The sequence below is a fragment of the Apium graveolens genome, chromosome 2, assembly GCF_009905375.1.
Source record: "Apium graveolens cultivar Ventura chromosome 2, ASM990537v1, whole genome shotgun sequence".
Classification (NCBI taxonomy): Eukaryota; Viridiplantae; Streptophyta; class Magnoliopsida; order Apiales; family Apiaceae; genus Apium; species Apium graveolens.
In genome coordinates, this window is record NC_133648.1 from 193555178 (window position 1) to 193574900 (window position 19723).

General features: G+C 36.0%; 1 protein-coding gene across 1 annotated transcript; it reads right to left on the reverse strand.

Moving 5' to 3' along the window:
- Nucleotides 1–14482: 14482 nt before the first annotated feature.
- LOC141695922 (E3 ubiquitin ligase PQT3-like) lies at nucleotides 14483–19444 on the reverse strand. Its single transcript, XM_074500127.1, has 2 exons — nucleotides 19419–19444; nucleotides 14483–16949 (listed from the first exon to the last, which is right to left on the reverse strand). The coding sequence occupies exons 1-2, from the start codon at nucleotides 19442–19444 to the stop codon at nucleotides 14483–14485; spliced, it is 2493 nt and encodes an 830-aa protein (XP_074356228.1).
- Nucleotides 19445–19723: the final 279 nt, after the last annotated feature.

Below are 19723 nucleotides of genomic sequence, written 5' to 3' on the forward strand. Positions count from 1 at the left end.
TTTTTCAGGAGTTGCTAAATTAGCTTTTAATTAGAAATCTATTAGTTTGGAAAGTGAGCTCTTTCATTGATTTTTGATAGGTTTAAGTCTTGAGATCATTAGAGATTTAATAACAGATAAAACATGAATTGAAACTACATCTGCAATATTTTATCAAGTATAGTGATTATAAGTTTTAAACTACATCTGCAGATTCCTTATAATCTGGACTTCACTTTGAAGTCATGTCAGATTGGTATATCCACTAGTCTCTCATTTATCAACTAACTTATTGTCAATATCGCTTGGCTAAGTTCATAACAAGAACAAGAAATTTACTACAATGATAGCATGTTTCTCAGTACACCCATTACAGTTATTAAGAGTGATAGCACGTGATAGGTCCATATTATTGCATATTATTAATATCTATCTTATGTCCGTTTCGTAATTTTATTAATAAATAAATTATTTTACTTTGTTTTGTAGGAAAATAAATAAAATCAGAATTTGAGTTGGAAAAGGAGCAAATAAGGAAGGAGGTGGACTATTCTAGAAGTCAAGAGAATTGGAAGATAAATAGAATCTTTATTGGAGAAGAAGAAGAATTTACTTTAAGAATTCTACTTGTATTCCAAGAACCTAACCCTCATATTTTTCCTATATATGGGTCTCCCCTCTTCTATTTTAAACATTCAACATTAAACATTCCAACACCCAAGACACCCAATTAGTTATTTGTTTTGTTCATCTTGTTATCATGTGTAGCTAAATTTGTTCCCCAGGATGAAGATGAAGTTAATTTATTCTCTTTGATATCTTCTCATTCCTATTATTTGATTCTCATTATTTTTCTTGGTGCTTAATTGTTTAATTGACAAAGTGATTTTAATATATTATTGTTACCGGATTTATTTTTCATACCCTATGCTTGCTCCATGAAGTTTTGATGGGTTATTGTTAAATAACAAGTTTCATAGTATATGTTTGTCTCGTTAATTAAAATTTATTTGTGAAGAAAAGAGAATTGATTTTAGGGCGACATGCTATTAATTGTGATTGATTAACAGATTCGGATTCCTAGTTTTTTCATATTATTTGATCTATTTGCTAATTAGGTTAATTCAAACTCCTCTCAAATCTTATTGTCTGGTTCGCCTGATTTAAATTGTTAGGGTTTTGAAAATTCATAGTCTCTATGGATCGACCTGTATTTGTTACAATTAACCGCTGTGCACTTGCAGTTATTTTACACATCAAGTTTTTGGCGCCGCTGCCGGGGACTATTGTTAATTTTCATTTCTTGATATTTAATTCTTCGGACTAGTTTTTTTATTTTGCTCTTTGTTTTTTTAGGGAATCGTGAAGCGGAGGAAAGCTTGGACAAGAAGATCGCTAGAAGGCATCACCGTCTCTTTTGAAATTTTTGAAAGCGCTTTTCGGTATTCCGTATCACCTCTCTATTTTTTTTTCTTCTTCTCACTTTTATTATTGAAAACTCCAAAAAAAAAATATTTGAAAATTTCAAAAATATTAGTTAGTTAATTGTTAAAAACCAATTTGTTGCATCATTCATTCTCTCACGTAGGATCACATCATCTAGATTTTCTTTTTGTATTTATTGTTTTCCATCTTATACAATTGTGGTGATTGCTGGAGGAAAGAGGTACGTACAATTTAGAATAATACACGTAGTGTAGTGCATCCATAAGTGTTTATAATCTTGTTCTTTGTGTGCTGCATCATCTAATCAACCTTAAGGGTGCCACCCTATTACAAGATAAGGTGAGGGATTTCATCACCCTTTCCTTGGCCCACAAATCACTAATTCCTTCATCTTGCATTTACCCACCTTAATAAAATTAAGTAGACGTTGGCCCCTAGGATTTCGAGCTCAATTAGGAAGGTACCTAAAAGAGGAAGTAAATTTGGAATTATTCGAACTTTTGGTGACAAGGCAATTGTATCACTTACCTGGCTAATTTGGATTTGTGACTAGGCTAACGGTTCTCTAATTCAGCGCCTTGTTTACAAGGAAGTGCTCCCGCTTACCTGGCCAATCGGTTTGAATAAATCTAGATTTATAGACTTTTTGGTGGTCCAAAAGTTAGGAGCTGTCTAGATTATTTTTAGGATTACCCATAGATCTAAGATTTTCTTTTTGATTTTCCAATTTTTTTGGGTGTTTACTTATAGCTTTTGTCTGCTACGTGATTACTTTTCTTATATGCAAAGTAATTGGGTTCGAGACCATTCATCTAGATTAATAAGACACTTTAACCTTTCATCTCCTAAAGTAGTAAGGCAACTCAACTTTTCTTCACCCACTAACTTCTCTTCACCCACTAAAATTGAGTCAAACGAAGAAGTAGAAATTCCACCTGTAATCATGGCGGTCTCACTTAAAGACCGTTGTTATCCCGCTCGTTCCGCTGAACCCTCATGCATAGTCCTACCTGAAGTAACCGCGAACAATTTTGAAATCAAACATCACCACATTAGCATGTTGCCTAGGTTTTCTGGGATAGAAGGAGAGGATCCATATCTTTTCATTCGAGAATTTGAGGAAGTATGTGCTTTACAAAAACTCCAACAACTTAGCTCAGACTCCATTAGGCTCAGACTTATTAACTTTGCTTTAAAAGAAGAGGCTAAACAATGGTTGTATAGTCTATCCGTTAATTCTATTTCCACGTAGGATGGATTTGTGTCTATCTTTCTTAAAAAATATTTTCCAAACCATAAGGCAAACAGACTTATGAATGAAATCTACCAATTTCAACAAAATCGAAATGAGTCTTTTTGGAAGTATTTTGATAGATTTAAAAAGATTTTGTCTAAGTGTCCTCAACATGGTATAGAAAAATGGAGACTTTGTAAAATTCTTTATGAAGCCTTAGACAGTCAAACCACTGCTTTGTTAGAGTCTATGTGCCAAGGTAAATTTATGGATAAAAATGAGGAAGAAGCTTGGCAATTTTTTGAGGAGTTAGCTGAAAAACAATGTTGTGGGAGTCAACTAGGGAACCTAATCCGGAACCTGAAAGATCTAAGGGCTTACACGTAGTTGGTAATTCTATTGCAACCGAAGCTAAGTTAGCTACATTTACTAAACGTCTAGAAGCCTTAGAAACCAACAAGGTGTCTTCTCAATTTTCTATCTGTGCAAATTGTAGTTCTCCTAATCATGTAATAGACAATTGCCCTGAAAGTGAACAAGTTAATGCTATGTTTCAACCTAGAGTTAGGAATGATCCATATGCACCCACATACAATCCTGGTTGGAAGAATCACCCAAATTTCTCATGGAACCAAGGTCAATACAATTAGTTTAATCAAAACTCTCAACCTTCTTTTCAAAAGCCCAATCCTGGTCCATATCCAACTCAAATCTTGGTCATTATCCTAACTCAGTCCACTTAAACCATCCTGGTTTTGGTGAATCTGATAAGAAATTGCGAAAGGCATATGTCATAGCCTATTTGTTTATTCGAGGATTTAACTCAACTCAAATAAGAATGTAACAAGTAAATAGTGGATCTACCGTCAAAGAGATCTCACAAAGTAATATCTATCAAAGGATTCAGAAACAAGGTTCATCTACAGACTTGAGGAATTAATTCACTGGAAGAAGTTCAAGAAATTGATCAAGCCTCAGTTATATAAATCAAGATTGTGGATTTAATCAAGTGACAGAGATCTTATCAGGGTATCAGATAATTACATGGATTTAATCTGAAGAAAATCAAGTGATCAAAGTCAAGACATGAAGAAACGTCACGGAAGTTAGTCACTCATGAACCAGACAGTACATCGAGTGTCAACATTGAAGTGGTGGAATTGATTCATAATTTTCAGAAGATTTTCAGAAGAATGGTTGCAGTTCAAGAGTAGTATTAATTCTTTATTAATTAATTAAGTCATATAATTCAATTAAGAAAATAAATTATATCTGCAAAGATTAATTTATTGATTAATTGAATTAATTGATTAATTAATTCTGAATTAATATTAAGAATTTTCAGAATTATAATTGAATTAAAATCAGTTTAATTCAATAAGTCAATTAAAACTTGAACTGGCATGACAATCTGGATTGTCATACCGATTATCATGCCAGGTCATTTCAATTGTCTCACTGAAAGTTCTCCCCTCTTCAGCAGATTGTCTTGCTAGCTCAACAGATTATCATGCTAGTTCAAGAGATAGTCTTGCCGAAAGTCATGGTGGTTTAGGAGATTGTCATGCCGATTGTCATGCTAGTTCAACCGATTGTCTTCCCAGTTCAATTCTATTCTGTTTATTGAAATATAAAATAAACGAAGCAGAATACAATTTAGAGACACATAACACAAGTCAACCATTCAAGAACAAAAAAAAAAGAAGCAGCATCCAATATTTCATCTTTAATCTGCTGAATTCAAGATCATAATTTCTAGTTATTAAAGTTAAATCCAAACCACTAGAAATCACTCTCTTGTTCTTGTGTAACTATCGCGGATCAAAATCCCTAGAACTTAATCTCAAATTGCGTTTAGCATTTGATTCCTTTTATTGCAAAAATAGAAAAAGTTCATGTCGAATTTATTCTAGATTTGTGATAATTAATTTGAGATTAATCCCTTGTAATCGATACCGCTGTTGTAACACATTTCAAGTTTAATAATATTTTTATTTAACTTGAATTTTGTTTCAATTTTTATTCCGCACTAAATTCGATTATTCGATATAGTTTGTATTCAACCCCCCCTTCTACAAACACATTGGGACCTAACAATTGGTATCAGAGCCTTCTGATTAACTAACAAATCAAGATCCTAGACTTTTATGATTTTTTCAACTCCTTGAATTTTTATTTATTCAAAAATTCATAATGACTTCACAAAAAATTGGAACCGTTAAAATTCCACTATTTGATAAAGAAAATTATATTATGTGGAAGAAGAAGATGCTCTTGTTTTTACAAGTTGCAAATCCCAAATATCTGAACTTTTTAAAGAAGGGTCCAAAAACTCCGATGGTTATTGAACCAGAGGTGATAGTAGATGATGTTGTGATTACCAAAGCTAGAACCTATGCAAAAGAGCCTGAGGATTTTTCTCCTGCTGAAAAAGAAGAAGCCTCCTTGGTTGCCAGCCTTCAGTTAATTTTAGTTGATTCCCTCGATCCCTTGATGAACAGACATGTGATGAACTGTAAAAATTCCAAACACATCTGGGGAACTATTGAGGTAATTAATGAAGGTACAGAGGAAGTGAGGGAGAACAAGTTGGAGATCATAATCTCTGAGTATGAACATTTTAAATCCAATCCAGGAGAAGGAATTACTGAAGTGTTTGAGATGTACAATGCATTGATCAATAACCTGAACATAAATGGAAAATATTATTCAATCATGGAGGTCAACAAAAAGTTCCTGTTAACACTGCCAACTCATCTTGAACATAGAATCACTGCCATAAGAGAAGCTAGAGATCTGAATGAGATTTCTTTGGATAGACTCTATGGTGTGTTAAAAACCTATGAGTTGGAGCAGATTCAGCGGAAGGAAGTCTATGGGAAAGATAGAGTGGTCAGCACATCTACTGCTCTAGTAGCTGAAGGTCAACAATAACAACAACAATCTCAACAGTCAGAGAGAATGGTATAGTATTCCAAGGCTGAGGAAAATGTATTAGTAGCAGAATATGATCCTCCTACTACAAATCAATCTAGTGATGATTTTTACTCCTTGGAAGAGCTGGAGCAATTAGAAGATGAGTCAATGGCCCAAATTGTCAAGAGATTCTCCAATGTCAGATTCAAGAGAAATCCCAAGTTCAAGTACAAGTCTAACTACAACAGATTCCAGACAGGTGGATCTTCATCCTCTAACACCAGTAGTGGTGGATACAATATAGGGATGGTTGATCGGAGCACCATTAGATGCTATAACTGCAATGAGTTGGGACACTTTGCCACAGAATGCATGAAGCCAAAGCAAGTAAGGAAGAACTCTTATGATTCAAATCAGAAGAGTAACTCTGAAAGGGCTTACCTGACAAAGGGAAGAAGCTGGGATGATACTGATAGTGAAGATGAAGAAGATGAGAATCTTGCTCTTTTGGCTATTGATGGAAAAGCTTCATCGTTAAGAAAAGAGGTAAAATTTACTGATGCTGAATTAGTTTATCATCAAGGAGGTTCCTTAGATTGTGCTCATCATGATAATGAACTGTTAAGTTAGCAGATCAAAGACCTTGAGAAAGAGGTCAATGAGTTAAGACTAGTGCACATTAATCAAGACAAGTTAAAAGAACAAGTATCTTTTCTAGAGAATAGAGTTAACTGTTATAGACAACTCAAAACTATTCTCAAAGACAAGATCACCGGTTTTGAGACTAAGGTTAGAGCCTACTTCAATTCTTGTTCAAAGCCTAAAGAGTTCTACAGTAAGCAAGCTGTTAATCAAACATCTGGAATAGGTTATGATTACAATGCTGCTATTGGAGAATTAGGCATAAACTCCCCTCCTCATGTCTGTGCTAAAGGTAGGGAAGTACCACATGTGCTTAAGGGTGTTGATAAACCCCTCTATAAAGCATCAATTGCTGAACCATTTGATGCGACCTCCTCTATTATTCAAGAAGAAATACGTGCTGAAGATCATGCTAATGAGAAGGTTGTTTCCAAGTCAAGTGTGTCGAAAGTTCCAGTCAAAGTTGTGAAAGCAACTGAGACTAACTCAGACACACATGAGTTGGATAACAAAACTGCCATGTCTACCATGCATATTTTGCCTGTTGTTAATCCCTCTCATAAAGCATGTGGTGTTGCTAATTGTATGTCTTGTGCTTTTAATTTGATGTATGCTTATTTTAATGGTAAGCATGTTTCTAGTGATAAGACTACTCCTCGTCAGCATGTGAATAATATGAAGCATGATAGGTCTAAGACTGCTAGTCCTTCTAAGGCTAGAAAGGAGACATTTGTGCCTAAGCCTAAACAGAAATTTGTTAAGGTTGTTTACAAGGTCAAATGACCAGTCATTGAGAAAGTTGAGTACATTAAAGTTAAGAATGTTGTTTTTCCTGACAAAGGTCAATTCTACAAGTATGTCGGGCCTAACCAAGTTTGGGTTCCGAAGAAGGTTTAATCCATTTGTGTTACAGGGCATTAAACAGGTGAAACCGGTAGTGTGGATTCTTGACAGTGGATCGTCGAGACATATGACCGGAGATAGAGCCCTGCTATCAAATGTGGTTGAGAAAGCTGACCCACTGGTTACCTTTGGAGATAACAGCAAAGGTTTAACTGAGGGATATGGCTGGTTGCAAGATGGTAATGTTATCATTGAACTCAAACTTCTTTCAACATTAATGATTTCTTATTTCATTTAAAATCTTTTGAAGTCACTATTGTACATCATCTCTCTCAAAAGATTAAATGTATAATTTTCATTCATTATAGATCTTAAGTACATTGTATCTCTATAGTGCAATATGTTCTGTGATACAGGTTCAGTCTTCAATGGCTTTCTTTCATTGACAGTCATGAGGTTGAAAATCCACAACTTCTATCCCAGACTGTAAAGACAAACACAGAAACAGAACCAACCAACACTCTCTTACCACTAAAATGAAGTATGAATGAGCGTGAGGGAGATAGTGTCGTAGTGCACCACATAAGGAAGGTTCTGTATTCAACCCAGTAGCTCTGTCTCCTACAAAGATGAGTAGGATTTAAACCGAGACAACTTCTAGCTCCCATACATCTTCTCAAAAAGATGTAATGGCTGAAAAGGCACAAAAACAGTTACTAGACTCATTCTCTCAACATGGTGCGTCTATTAAAATTTGTCTGTCTGTCAGGGTATCCATTGTAGTGTCACCACCTCAAACATAAGAAATTCTTGATGCACAAGGAAAGGTTACACATACAAAGGATGAGTTGATGAAAACAAGAGTTTCGACCATTTTAAGGTCAGATTCGATTGTTCAAGGTTCTTTAATGGACCAATTGCCTTTACAGGTGTTAGGAGAGGATACTGATCCAAAATCCATATGTCAGTAGTCAGTGTCTACCTCCCCAGGCTTAAATCCCCTGGATGCATCTGCGGATAGTGGATCTGACATAGGTGCAGATCGGCAACTTGTTGACAATGATTCAGATATTACCTGATGAGTCACAAGGAAATGTCTTCACATACATTAGAAGGCAACTTTGATCTTTATGCTAAATTCTTTGGATTATTGTTTACCTTCCCAGAATTCAAATTTGGAACCCTAAAAGGGAAACTATCAACTTGTAGATTATGACTCAGATTCATCTGACGGGTTTAACAAGGATGGGGATTTGCGAACTCCCATTGCACCACCTGTGACCTCCTTAAGGATGGCTAAGGTGATTTTCCTTGCAGGTACAGCTAAATTTTGGAGCTATGAGAGGAGTGATACACTTGTGAGAATGAGTGTAAACACAAGTGCAGAGAAGAGTGACACACATGTGAGGTACACTAAACAGAATCACACACTCACAGTGAGGAAGAAAGAGAAACTACTTGTTATTTCTTTTCCAACCAAGTGAAATATGAGAACTCCTTCAGACAACGGCATACATTCCTTTTCTAAGGGGGAGATAAAAGCTTAAGTAATAGTTTGGAGGATTCCTCAACTAAGGGGGATAAATAGCAGGGAGGAAGAAAAAGATCCTATATATGTATACTACACCACACCGTTGTTGTTTGTAACTACGGATCCTATTGTACGGGAGAGGTGGTAAACACAAGGTGATTTTCTAGTAAGAGAAGAAGCTGTTTTCCAAAAGGGGAGTACCATTGGTTTTCATCTGCGGATCCTATTGTACGGGAGATGTGGTAAACGAAGGTGATCTTCTTTAAGCAGTTGATTTTCATAGGGGGAGAAGCAAGAGAGATATGCGCTTCTCAACAGGAAATGTGGTTGTACAAAAGAAGATGAAACTACTTGAAGATATGTTCAGTCTAGAGGAACATCTATTTGGAATCTGGAAAAGGTTAAATATAATCCAGAACTTTTCTGCTATTTACTTTGCATTTCTGATTACATCTTTTTCTTATTTGTTAGTTGAGTTATCCTCTAGGTATTTGTTGTTATTGTCTAACAAAAAAATAGGGGGAGATTGAAAGGCATATGTCATAGCCTATTTGTTTATTCGAGGATTTAACTCAACTCAAATAAGATTGTAACAAGTAAATAGTGGATCTACCGTCAAAGAGATCTCACAAAGTAACATCTGTCAAAGGATTCAGAAACAAGGTTCATCTACAGACTTGAGGAATTAATTCACTGGAAGAAGTTCAAGAAATTGATCAAGCCTCAGTGATATAAATCAAGATTGTGGATTTAATCAAGTGACAGAGATCTTGTCAGGGTATCAGATAATTACAGGGATTTAATCTGAAGAAAATCAAGTGATCAAAGTCAAGACATGAAGAAACGTCACGGAAGTTAGTCACTCATGAACCAGACAGTACCTCGAGTGTCAACATTGAAGTGGTGGAATTGATTCATAATTTTCAGAAGATTTTCAGAAGAATGGTTGCAGTTCAAAAGTAGTATTAATTCTTTATTAATTAATTAAGTCATATAATTTAATTAAGAAAATAAATTATATCTGCAAAGATTAATTTATTGATTAATTGAATTAATTGATTAATTAATTCTGAATTAATATTAAGAATTTTCAGAATTATAATTGAATTAAAATCAGTTTAATTCAATAAGTCAATTAAAACTTGAACTGGCATGACAATCTGGATTATCATACCGATTGTCATGCCAGGTCATTTCAATTGTCTCACCAAAAGTTCTACTGGTTCAGCAGATTGTCTTGTTAGTTCAACAGATTGTCATGCTAGTTCAAGAGATAGTCTTGCCGAAAGTTATGGTGGTTCAGGAGATTGTCATGCCGATTGTCATGTTAGTTCAACCGATTGTCTTGCCAGTTCAATTCTATTCTGTTGATTGAAATATAAAACAAACGAAGCAGAATACAATTTAGAGAAACAGAATACAAGTCAACCATTCAAGAACAAAAAGAAAAGAAGCAGCAGCCAATATTTCATCTTTCATCTGCTGAATTCAAGATCATAATTTCTAGTTATTAAAGTTAAATCCAAACCACTAGAAATCATTCTCTTGTTCTTGTGTAACTATCTAGCGGATCAAAATCCCTAGAACTTAATCTCAAATTACGTTTAGCATTTGATTCCTTTTATTGCAAAAATAAAAAAAGTTCATGTCGAATTTATTCTAGATTTGTGATAATTAATTTGAGATTAATCCCTTATAATCGATACCGTTGTTGTAACACATTTCAAGTTTAATAATATTTTTATTTAACTTGAATTTTGTTTCAATTTTTATTCCGCACTAAATTCGATTATTCGGTATAGTTTGTATTCAACCCCCCCTTCTACAAACACATTGGGACCTAACGAATTGAATTCCATTGAAAAAAGTATGGAAGCTTTGCTTAAATCTCAACAATCTTTCATGCAAGCTATGACTCAAGATAGGCAGTTGCTAAATTCAAACACACAAGCCATATTTAAGCTAGAGGTCCAAGTTAGTCAATTGGCAAACACAATCAGTGAGAGAGAGAAAAATCGTTTCCCTAGTCAACCCGAGGTCAATCCTAAATTTTATCAAAACCAAAAGTCTCATGAAAATGTGAACTCTGTCATCTCTCTAAGGTCTGGAAATCAATTCAACAATCATGCTGGTGTTAATACTCATCAGGAAGATAAGCTAACATTTGAACCAAATCCTCTACTCTTGAATCCTAGTCTTCCACAATCTTCAAATCCTGAAACTTATGAATCTAATGAGTCATCACCATCAAAAGAACCACCTTCAAAACCCCACTCTGATGCGTTTAGTGAAAAATTCTTTAAGCCAAAAGCTCCATTTCCTCAAAGACTTATCTCAAACAAACAATCTGCTCAGTTAGATAAGATTTTAGAAGTCTTTAAGCAAGTCAAGATCAAAATTCCTCTTTTAGATGTAATTCAACAAGTTCCCTCTTATGCTAAGTGTCTAAAAGATTTGTGTACTCATAAAAGAACCACTCATGTTCCTAAGAAAGCTTTCCTGACCTCTCATGTTAGTTCTATCTTGTCAAATCAAATTCCTTTGAAGTATAAGGATCCTGGTTGTCCTACCACCTCTTGTGTCATAGGAAATACCTTCATTGATAAAGCTTTACTCGATTTGGGAGCTAGTGTGAATCTTCTTCCATTATCTGTCTATCAAGCCTTGGGCTTAGGTGAACTTAAAAAGACCAGTATTACTCTTCAATTAGCTGATCGTTCTGTTAAAACTCCTAAGGGTATAGTTGAAGATGTTTTGATAAAAATTGGTAATTTTGTCTTCCCCGTCGATTTCGTTGTTCTAGAAACCGAACTAGTCAAAAATCTCAAAAATCAAATCCCCATCATTTTAGGAAGGCCTTTTCTTGCCACCTCTAATGCTTTGATTAACTGTAGAAATGGTTCGATGAAGCTCACATTTGGAAACATGTCGATAGATCTGAATATCTTTAATGTAGGAAATCAACCTAATGAGATTTTTGAACAACCTGTAGGAGTTAACTTGATAGATGAGGTTGTGTCTTGGTCGAATCTTGAGGATAGTGCAGTTGAGTCTCTTCTTGAGGAAGATGTTTCGTGTGAGTATGAGAGCAATAGAGAATTGCATGAGTTGTATAAGAATTTCACTTGTGATGAGATGTTAGAGGAATTGAATGCCATTTATTCTAATCATGAAACCCGACTTGAGGATAGTTATTTTAAACTTAAGACCGTTGTTAAGACTTATGTCGGTGAGCCACCCACACTCGATCCTATTCTTTTGTTTTCCACTCTTGAACAGTCTTTGGTAGTTAATAATAAAACTCATCATGTTCTTATTTCTAGTAGAAAAGTTCATAATTAAGAATTTCAAGTCATTAATTTGCGTAAACAACATAAAGAAGCGTCTAATTGGTCCATGAATAATGTTAGTGCTATGAGTTTTATTTTGATGCATGATCTTATCTCTAGTGGATAATATTCTTTTTATGGGTGAGTTTCACATGTGTGTTGATTGTGTTACGAAGGTAGTTTTCCCACATTCTGGTATTGGTTAATAAATAATTTTATGTATGTGTCTCCCATAGTAAAGTGTATGTATGGGGGAGTAACTATGTGTGTGAGTGCATGTGTGTGTGTTATAGGTAATTTTGTTCCTCTGTCATGCCCTTATCAGGTATTCTCGTCCTTTTACTTTGTCATTTTTCTCTCATTTGCATTCATTGAGGACAATGCATGATTTAGGTATGGGGGAGTGGTTTAGTAGTATTTACATATATATAAAAAATCCAAAAAAAATGAAAAAAAAATGAAAAAAAATCAGAGATATTTTAGCTAAGTTGTTCAGTCCACTCTTGTACTTTAATACTAGTTGGTGTTAGCAGTTTTTCAAAACTTATATATATATAATGCCTTGAGATGACTTGAACGTAGTTGAGTAAGGTTGTCTTCATGAAACTTGTGTCGAATAAATTTTTGCTTAAGAGTCCAAGACGGCACATTTGCACAAGATCTTTATAGGAAAGATTGTTTAGGGAAGTTTTCGATATCTGAGACAGAGCCCACATGTTGAAGCAATGTCGAATCAAATTTTTGCGAAAAAAAAAAGAAAAAAAAAAGCAAAAGAAAAAGAGATGATTGAATAAACTACTTCAATACCCAATATTCCTCACAAATAAAAAAAAATTGAGATGATGGGCACAAGTAGTATAATTCACTAGTCTTGTTTTGTGGCCTTTGTTACTCGAGTAATTAAGTCCGTAGGGGTATTTCAAAACCTAGTGCCCTAAGACCATCTGGTTTGGGAGTCATTGGCCCAAAGCTCGCTACATGGGTAACATAGAAAGCTTAAGAAAACGGACATTGCACAGTCAGTTAAAAAAAATAACCGTGAATTTTGGCTAGATACTTGTTTTGATAGAGATTGGGTCCGTTCAATATTGGTTGAAAAAGAGGAAATGTACTTACTCAACTGATTCTTCATAGACCTATTTTCACGACACACCTTGGAATTTTTTGTAAACGTTCAGAGTCGATATAAGTGGATTGTTGATACCTATATCTTGGCTATAATTAAAAGAGTCTTAAAGGCATGTATTTTCCTAAAAATTCTTGTGTTCACACCGATGAATGTTATTGTTGATAGAGTTTGGACACTTGCTAGAATATTTCACAGATTTTATGGGTATATCATCTGTAAACCCTTAGGAGACAACACTCCTCTTGTAGAGATCGTCTATGAGTTTAACGGGTTGGTAAACCTAAAATTTCCCGTCACGCCTACGAATAGGAGCATAGGACTTTTCTTAGTTAGCATTTTTCTTTTTTGATTTTTCTCGAGGACGAGCAAAAGATAGGTATGAGGGCATTTGATAGGTCCATATTATTGCATATTATTAATATCTATCTTATATCCGTTTTCGTAATTTTATTAATAAATAAATTGTTTTACTTTGTTTTGTAGGAAAATAAATAAAATCAGAATTTGAGTTGGAAAAGGAGCAAATAAGGAAGGAGGTGGACTATTCTAGAAGTCAAGGGAATTGGAAGATAAATAAATCCTTATTGGAGAAGAAGAAGAATTTACTTTAAGAATCCTACTTGTATTCCAAGAACCCAACCCTCATATTTTCCCTATATATATGGGTCTCCCCTCTTGTATTTTAAACATTCAACATTAAACATTCCAACACCCAAGACACCCAATTAGTTATTTGTTTTGTTCATCTTGTTATCATATGTAGCTAAATTTGTTCCCTAGGATGAAGATGAAGTTAATTTATTCTCTTTGATATCTTCTCATTCCTATTATTTGATTCTCATGATTTTTCTTGGTACTTAATTGTTTAATTGACAAAGTGATTTTGATATATTATTGTTACCAGATTTATTTTTCATAGCCTATGCTTGCTCCATGAAGTTTTGATGGGTTATTGTTAGATAACAAGTTTCATAGTATATGCTTGTCTTGTTAATTAAAATTTATTTGTGAAGAAAAGAGAATTGATTTTACGGCGAGTTGATATTAATTGTGATTGATTAACAGATTCGGATTCCTTTGTTTTTCATATTATTTGATCTGTTTACAAATTAGGTTAATTCAAACTCCTCTCAAATCTTATTGTTTAGTTCTCCTAATTTAAATTGTTAGGGTTTTGAAATTTCATAGTTTCTGGATCGACCTGTATTTGCTACAATTAACCGTTGTGCACTTACAGTTATTTTACACATGGCATAAAGTGTCTATTCGCTATTCACTAAGTTACCAGTTAAAACCCCGAGACCATTCAAGCTTTTTATTTCATAAAGTGAAAGGAAATTGAACAAAATTAAAGAAAGAACAGAGACTTTATCTCATATAAAAATGCAAGCTCATCTCAAATACAGATATCTCTCAAACAAATTTTTCAGTAATCAGTACACAGACAATCTACCAATGCTTGCTGCCATGACCCCTTCCTCCCTCCACCGTCTATTAGAATGTTTACGCTCCTTTAAAGCAGTTGTAGGTGATGAATCATATCTAGAAGGCCTCCTCTTAAAGTTTCTATCATCATCACTTGATTCATAATCATGGTGCTCTGCATAGTACTCATATCTATTCGACACAGCAGCAGCAGCAGCTTTGTGATGATCCTCGTGGTATTTATTTGATGTCATAGTATGACTTCTGTGAGGACTAGACCCATTAATAGCAGGAGAAGAACTACCAAGCTTTGTTTTCTTAACGACAGCTGCATGCCCTTCTGGGAATGTGGAAGCCTGGGAAGGCAGTGGTAAGTCTACAGTGTTAGAAGGGATGGCTGTTCTGGTGGCTGACACAAATTCTGACTCGTGGTGGTGCAGGCGTAGTTTCTTTCGAGGTTGATGAGTATGTTCATCATAATTATAATTATCGTGATTTACCTTCCTCTTGGAAGATGTGTGTACAAGTTCTGGATCATGGGTACTGCACTGTGGCGTCACAGAGGGAACATGTTCTCTACCTATCATATCTCTGCAGGAGTTTCTATCCCTGGATACCTCCACATTTCCTCCACTTCTCTCAAGATCTCGCTTTTGCTTTTTATTGGTTTTTGGAGCTTCAGTTTCTTCTCTGCTCATGATTGGGGGTCCACCACAACCATTTAAGCCCATTTCAAATTCAGGAAGGTCCCTCTGAGGTGGGAATGGCCTGATGCAGACTTGTTCTCCGAAAGGACCGTGATGTAAGGCACCCCCAAACAGAGTAGATGTTGGCCCAAGATCATAACCCATAAAGGGCATTTGTCCACCACAAGGTCGGCCAAACCCATCAAATTTGAATTGCATGATATTCCAGAAAGGACTGTGATAAGTGGTTCCCGTTGGCATCAGATAATTATCAGCCGCAAATTCCTGATGAGGTCTCGACTGCATGTCTGCATATTTCTTCCTTTTCTTTCCTACTTCCCTAGAAGCTGGTTTCTGCTGCTGCATTTTTTCATCAGTAACTTGGGCACAAATTTGTGACACAGGTTCCCTCCCACACCCTTGTGCAACTTCTGAAACTTCTGCACCTTTTCCAACAATCACTTGACCCAAGGTTTTCTGTGTAACGTTGTCAACTTCTGCTGGCTCTGTCATATCCTCAACCTTTGTATTCCCTTCACTTTTAGATGCAAGTACAACCCCTTTCGAAGCTGCAGACAATGTAGACGATGGACTCTTAAGTAGCAGACACTGAGCAGGCTCCGTAATTTGTGGTCGAGAAGCGCCCATGACATTAGCCCCACTGCAGTTACCAGACTCTAAAAACCGCAAGATGGTATCTCTTAGTGTGTTATTAGGTAAAAGATCATCAGCGAGTACCTTTGTAGCCCCACAGATACACATCGACTTGGATATAATATAGTCTCTTATGCACTTGTCACAATAACTCTTAAAACAGCACTTACTAGTGAAGACAGCATCTTTCATAGCCGCACTGCACAAAGGGCAGTAAAGCTCCGCAGGCAGGTCAGGTACAGAACAGGTCGAAGGTATCCCTTGAATCTCCTTTTCAAAAGCATCCTCGTTTGGCTTCAAAACAGCAACATCACCATTGGGTAATATATACGAGCCATCTGGGGAAGCCGTTAACATAGAATGAGGGATACCAGTTGGAGGCTTGGTTCTTTTGACATCAAACGTTGGGTCACCATTTGTGGGACAATGCTGAATGAAATGGCCAGGCACTTTGCACCTATGACATATATAACTTGCTGGGGGCGTCATCTGCTCCAACAATCCTCCTCGACCAAAACCACGACCGCCAATTCTCCCACCCAAACCACCGCACCCAAAGCCTCTGCCTGCACCGGAACTGCAATGAGTAGTATTTTGACACTGCCAGTCCAAGGTAGGGGTATGAATTAAAGCCCTGATCCTGCTGTCCTCATCAGCTTTACTAAGGGAAACATCTTGAACTTGTACAACAATTTTGGGCGGTGACAAATAATTCCATAATTCGTCCCACTCAAATTCATAAGGATACATCGAAACAGATGGTTTATCAATGTTATTTTTAGTAACTTGAACATCCTTCTTCAGCTTACTTGCCGCAACTACATTATCTTCTTCATCAGCAGCAGCAACCGGAGGGGTAATAACAATAGGCAGGAAAGAGCAGTATGGTACCCGACGTACAATAATTGAAGTGTTGGCGTGAATTAACGTTTCATCGTGAAGATATTCTTCATTAGTTTGAGCATTAGTGAGAATGAGTTTATCAAACTTAGTAGTAGTATTACGACGCTTGCCCGAACACTTTTTTTTAAAGATATATTGTTTCAGATAAGAAACAGTTGTGTAATGGCAACCAATAGGAATAGAATCAAAATCTTTAGCACTTTTGAACTTATAATAAACTTCTATGATGAATCTTTATCATTCACCAACAATGTTTACAACCGAATCTTGATCAACAAGTGAAGTACTAAAACGACAATGGCGAATTCGAACAAGTAGATTGATAATCTAAACAGTGGTATGTGTGTGTAATCAATCCAGGGCTTTGATTATCTTCCTTCTCCGGAGAAGCGTTAAAGAAAAGCTGTTTTGGATGACTTGTGTTTTATGGTTTCTACACCTCTGTATCTTATGGTATATATAAACAATATATATAGCAGTTTCTGACAAATACCGTGTCCCAACTCCTAATCCTAATACTAAAATTTCATATATTAGAGCATCTTCCACAATTTTCTACTTCATTCCCTAAATTTAATATAAAATATTAGATTTTAATAACTTAGGACATTAATAACTATTACCAACTCCAACAACATTTCCTATATTCATTCATTATACTCCCCCGGTCCCAAATTATCTGTCTTGTTCGACTTTGTGGTCAAATTGACTCAATTTTGACCGTAAATTAAACATCAATCTTTCATTATTTTAAAAAACCGAAGAATATGTATTAAATTAGATTAGGTGTACTTTCTAATGATATAATTTTTATAAATTTTTTCGATTATATATTATATGAAATTTTCAGTCAAAATTGGGTCAATTTAAACGCAAAAGGTCAAACAAGACTAGAAAAATTGGGACGGAGGGAGTACAATATCTAATAATTAAAAAGTAACATTATTACATTAAATGAAGAAAGAGAAAGTGTTTGTTTCAAATATATATTATAAAATAAAAGTTGGAAGAGGAGAGAACTTAGCTAAATATAAGGAATGAGAAGAAGATCTTAGTGGATTTTAGTGATTTAAGTAATCGCTAGGATACCGTTGGAGTAGTTTTTTTCTCCATATTCCTTATATTAGATTTTAAGACTCCAAATAACTAAACTGTTGGAGTTGCTCTTAATTCCTAAATCCTAATACAAAACATATTTTAAGATAACGTTAACCCAGCTCTTAGCTCATAATCCCGTCTTATAAAGTAAAAACATACTGTATGTTGTCCTCTCATCCTGTTTTCAAAAAAAAAATTATTGCTTTTATATACTCTAATTCTTAGTTATTTTTCAACTTTTATATTGTAATAAATGTTATAACCAAAATTTGGTACAAAAGATATCTGGGTCAAATTCGGGTCAATATAATTTAATAAAGGCGGACAGCCGAGGATGGACGACCAAAGACGAACGGTCAAGGAAGGACGTCCAAGAAAATTGATTTTTGCTGGAAAAGTTAGGGCGAGCCCAAACCTTGGAAAAGTTAGGGCGAGCCCAAACCTTGGACAAAGTTAGGGCGTGCTTAAACCTTGGACGAGTTAGGGCGAGCCCAAACCTTGGACCGCTTGGTGAGCCAAAACCCTTGGACGGATCAGGGCAAGCCCTTTTCATTGAAAGAGTTAGGGCGAGCCCTAAAAGTTTGATTGACAGCTTCCTTGGACAGATTTCTCGGACATGATTACTTTGACATATTCATACATTGGCTTTCCTTGGACAGAGTTAAGGCGAGCCTTAATCGTTGAATAAGTTAGGGCGCACCCTGTAATAAAAAAGGAAGGATCAAAGGCTGATGACACATGGTGTCGCCAACATACAAAATTATTTGGGCGCGCCCTTAGATTCCACTTGGCGTGGAATACATCTTTGACATGTTGCTTGGACGTGGACTTTGGATGCTTTAAGGAGGAAGGAGATTATTATTACTAACATATTTTTTGCAAGTACTCTATTGAAGAACTCCTTCCTGTAATGCAACCACAAGAAGGAGGTGTCTGTGGTCACAGACCTCCAGGGGTATGCCTGGACGGAAGACTTATCCTGTAGTCAATGAGTGTCTTCATTGGGGATGTGGGGTAAACTTTGGTGTCTGCTTTGGTAGCTCTGTCTCTGTAATCAACGGGTGTCTTCGTTGGGAGACTTCGGAGTATCCTGCACTTTGCACCTAAAAGTTTGGGATCACTTGTCCTGCAATCTGGTAGGGACTCCTTATCCGAGGGACAAGGATGCGTCCAATATTTGGGGTGAACCACGGCTATACCTGCGTCCACGGATTAGAGAAACAGCTGGTAGAGGAGGGTTATCCTTGGCCAGGGAGATGCCTTATCCGTGAAGTCTTGAAGCCGCAGACGAGCCTTGGGCCTTTGTGGTTGGGCGTCATCGGCGGACATTCCTAAAGCTAGTAGAAGACGGTTCCCAGTAGTTTCCTACTGGGCCTCGGGACAAGAGATCAAAACCCATTAGGTTTCTTGTTCCCCAAGAACTACGTTGGCTTGATTCCCTATAAATAGGGATACGTAGGCAAATTGTAGGGGGTCGAAAGCGAGAGCCTTAAGGAGCCACCATCAACCCTAAGCAATCTCAGCCACCAATAATCACCCCCACCAAACACTGTTCATGTTTTTCGAAGAACACTATTCAGGTTTCCCGACGAATACTGTTCACCTTTTCCGACGAAGAATCACCGTCATAGATCTTGATTCCAGCTACGAACCTCAAAATTTGTTGTTACCAAATTCCTCCGTCAACAATAATTTTTTAAACATTTTCTTACTTTATTATACTCGGTGCCAAAATATGAGTTAACGTTTAAGTTAAGGCTCGCTGACCTTTTAAACATCAAACTTTGCACCAATATACCACTACGCCATAAGTGCTCATATGCAATGCTTTTTTTGATTGTTGCTAGAAAAGCGTTGCAATAAGTATAAAATTTTTGCTTATCTGCAACAGTGAGAAAATAGTGTTGC

Coding starts and splice junctions, on each gene's coding strand:
- LOC141695922 (XM_074500127.1), bottom strand. CDS start 19,444: ATGACGGTGATTCTTCGTCGGAAAAG. Junction 16,950..19,418: donor GTGATTCTTCGTCGGAAAAG/GTGAACAGTATT, acceptor TGAATGATAAAG/ATTCATCATAGAAGTTTATT.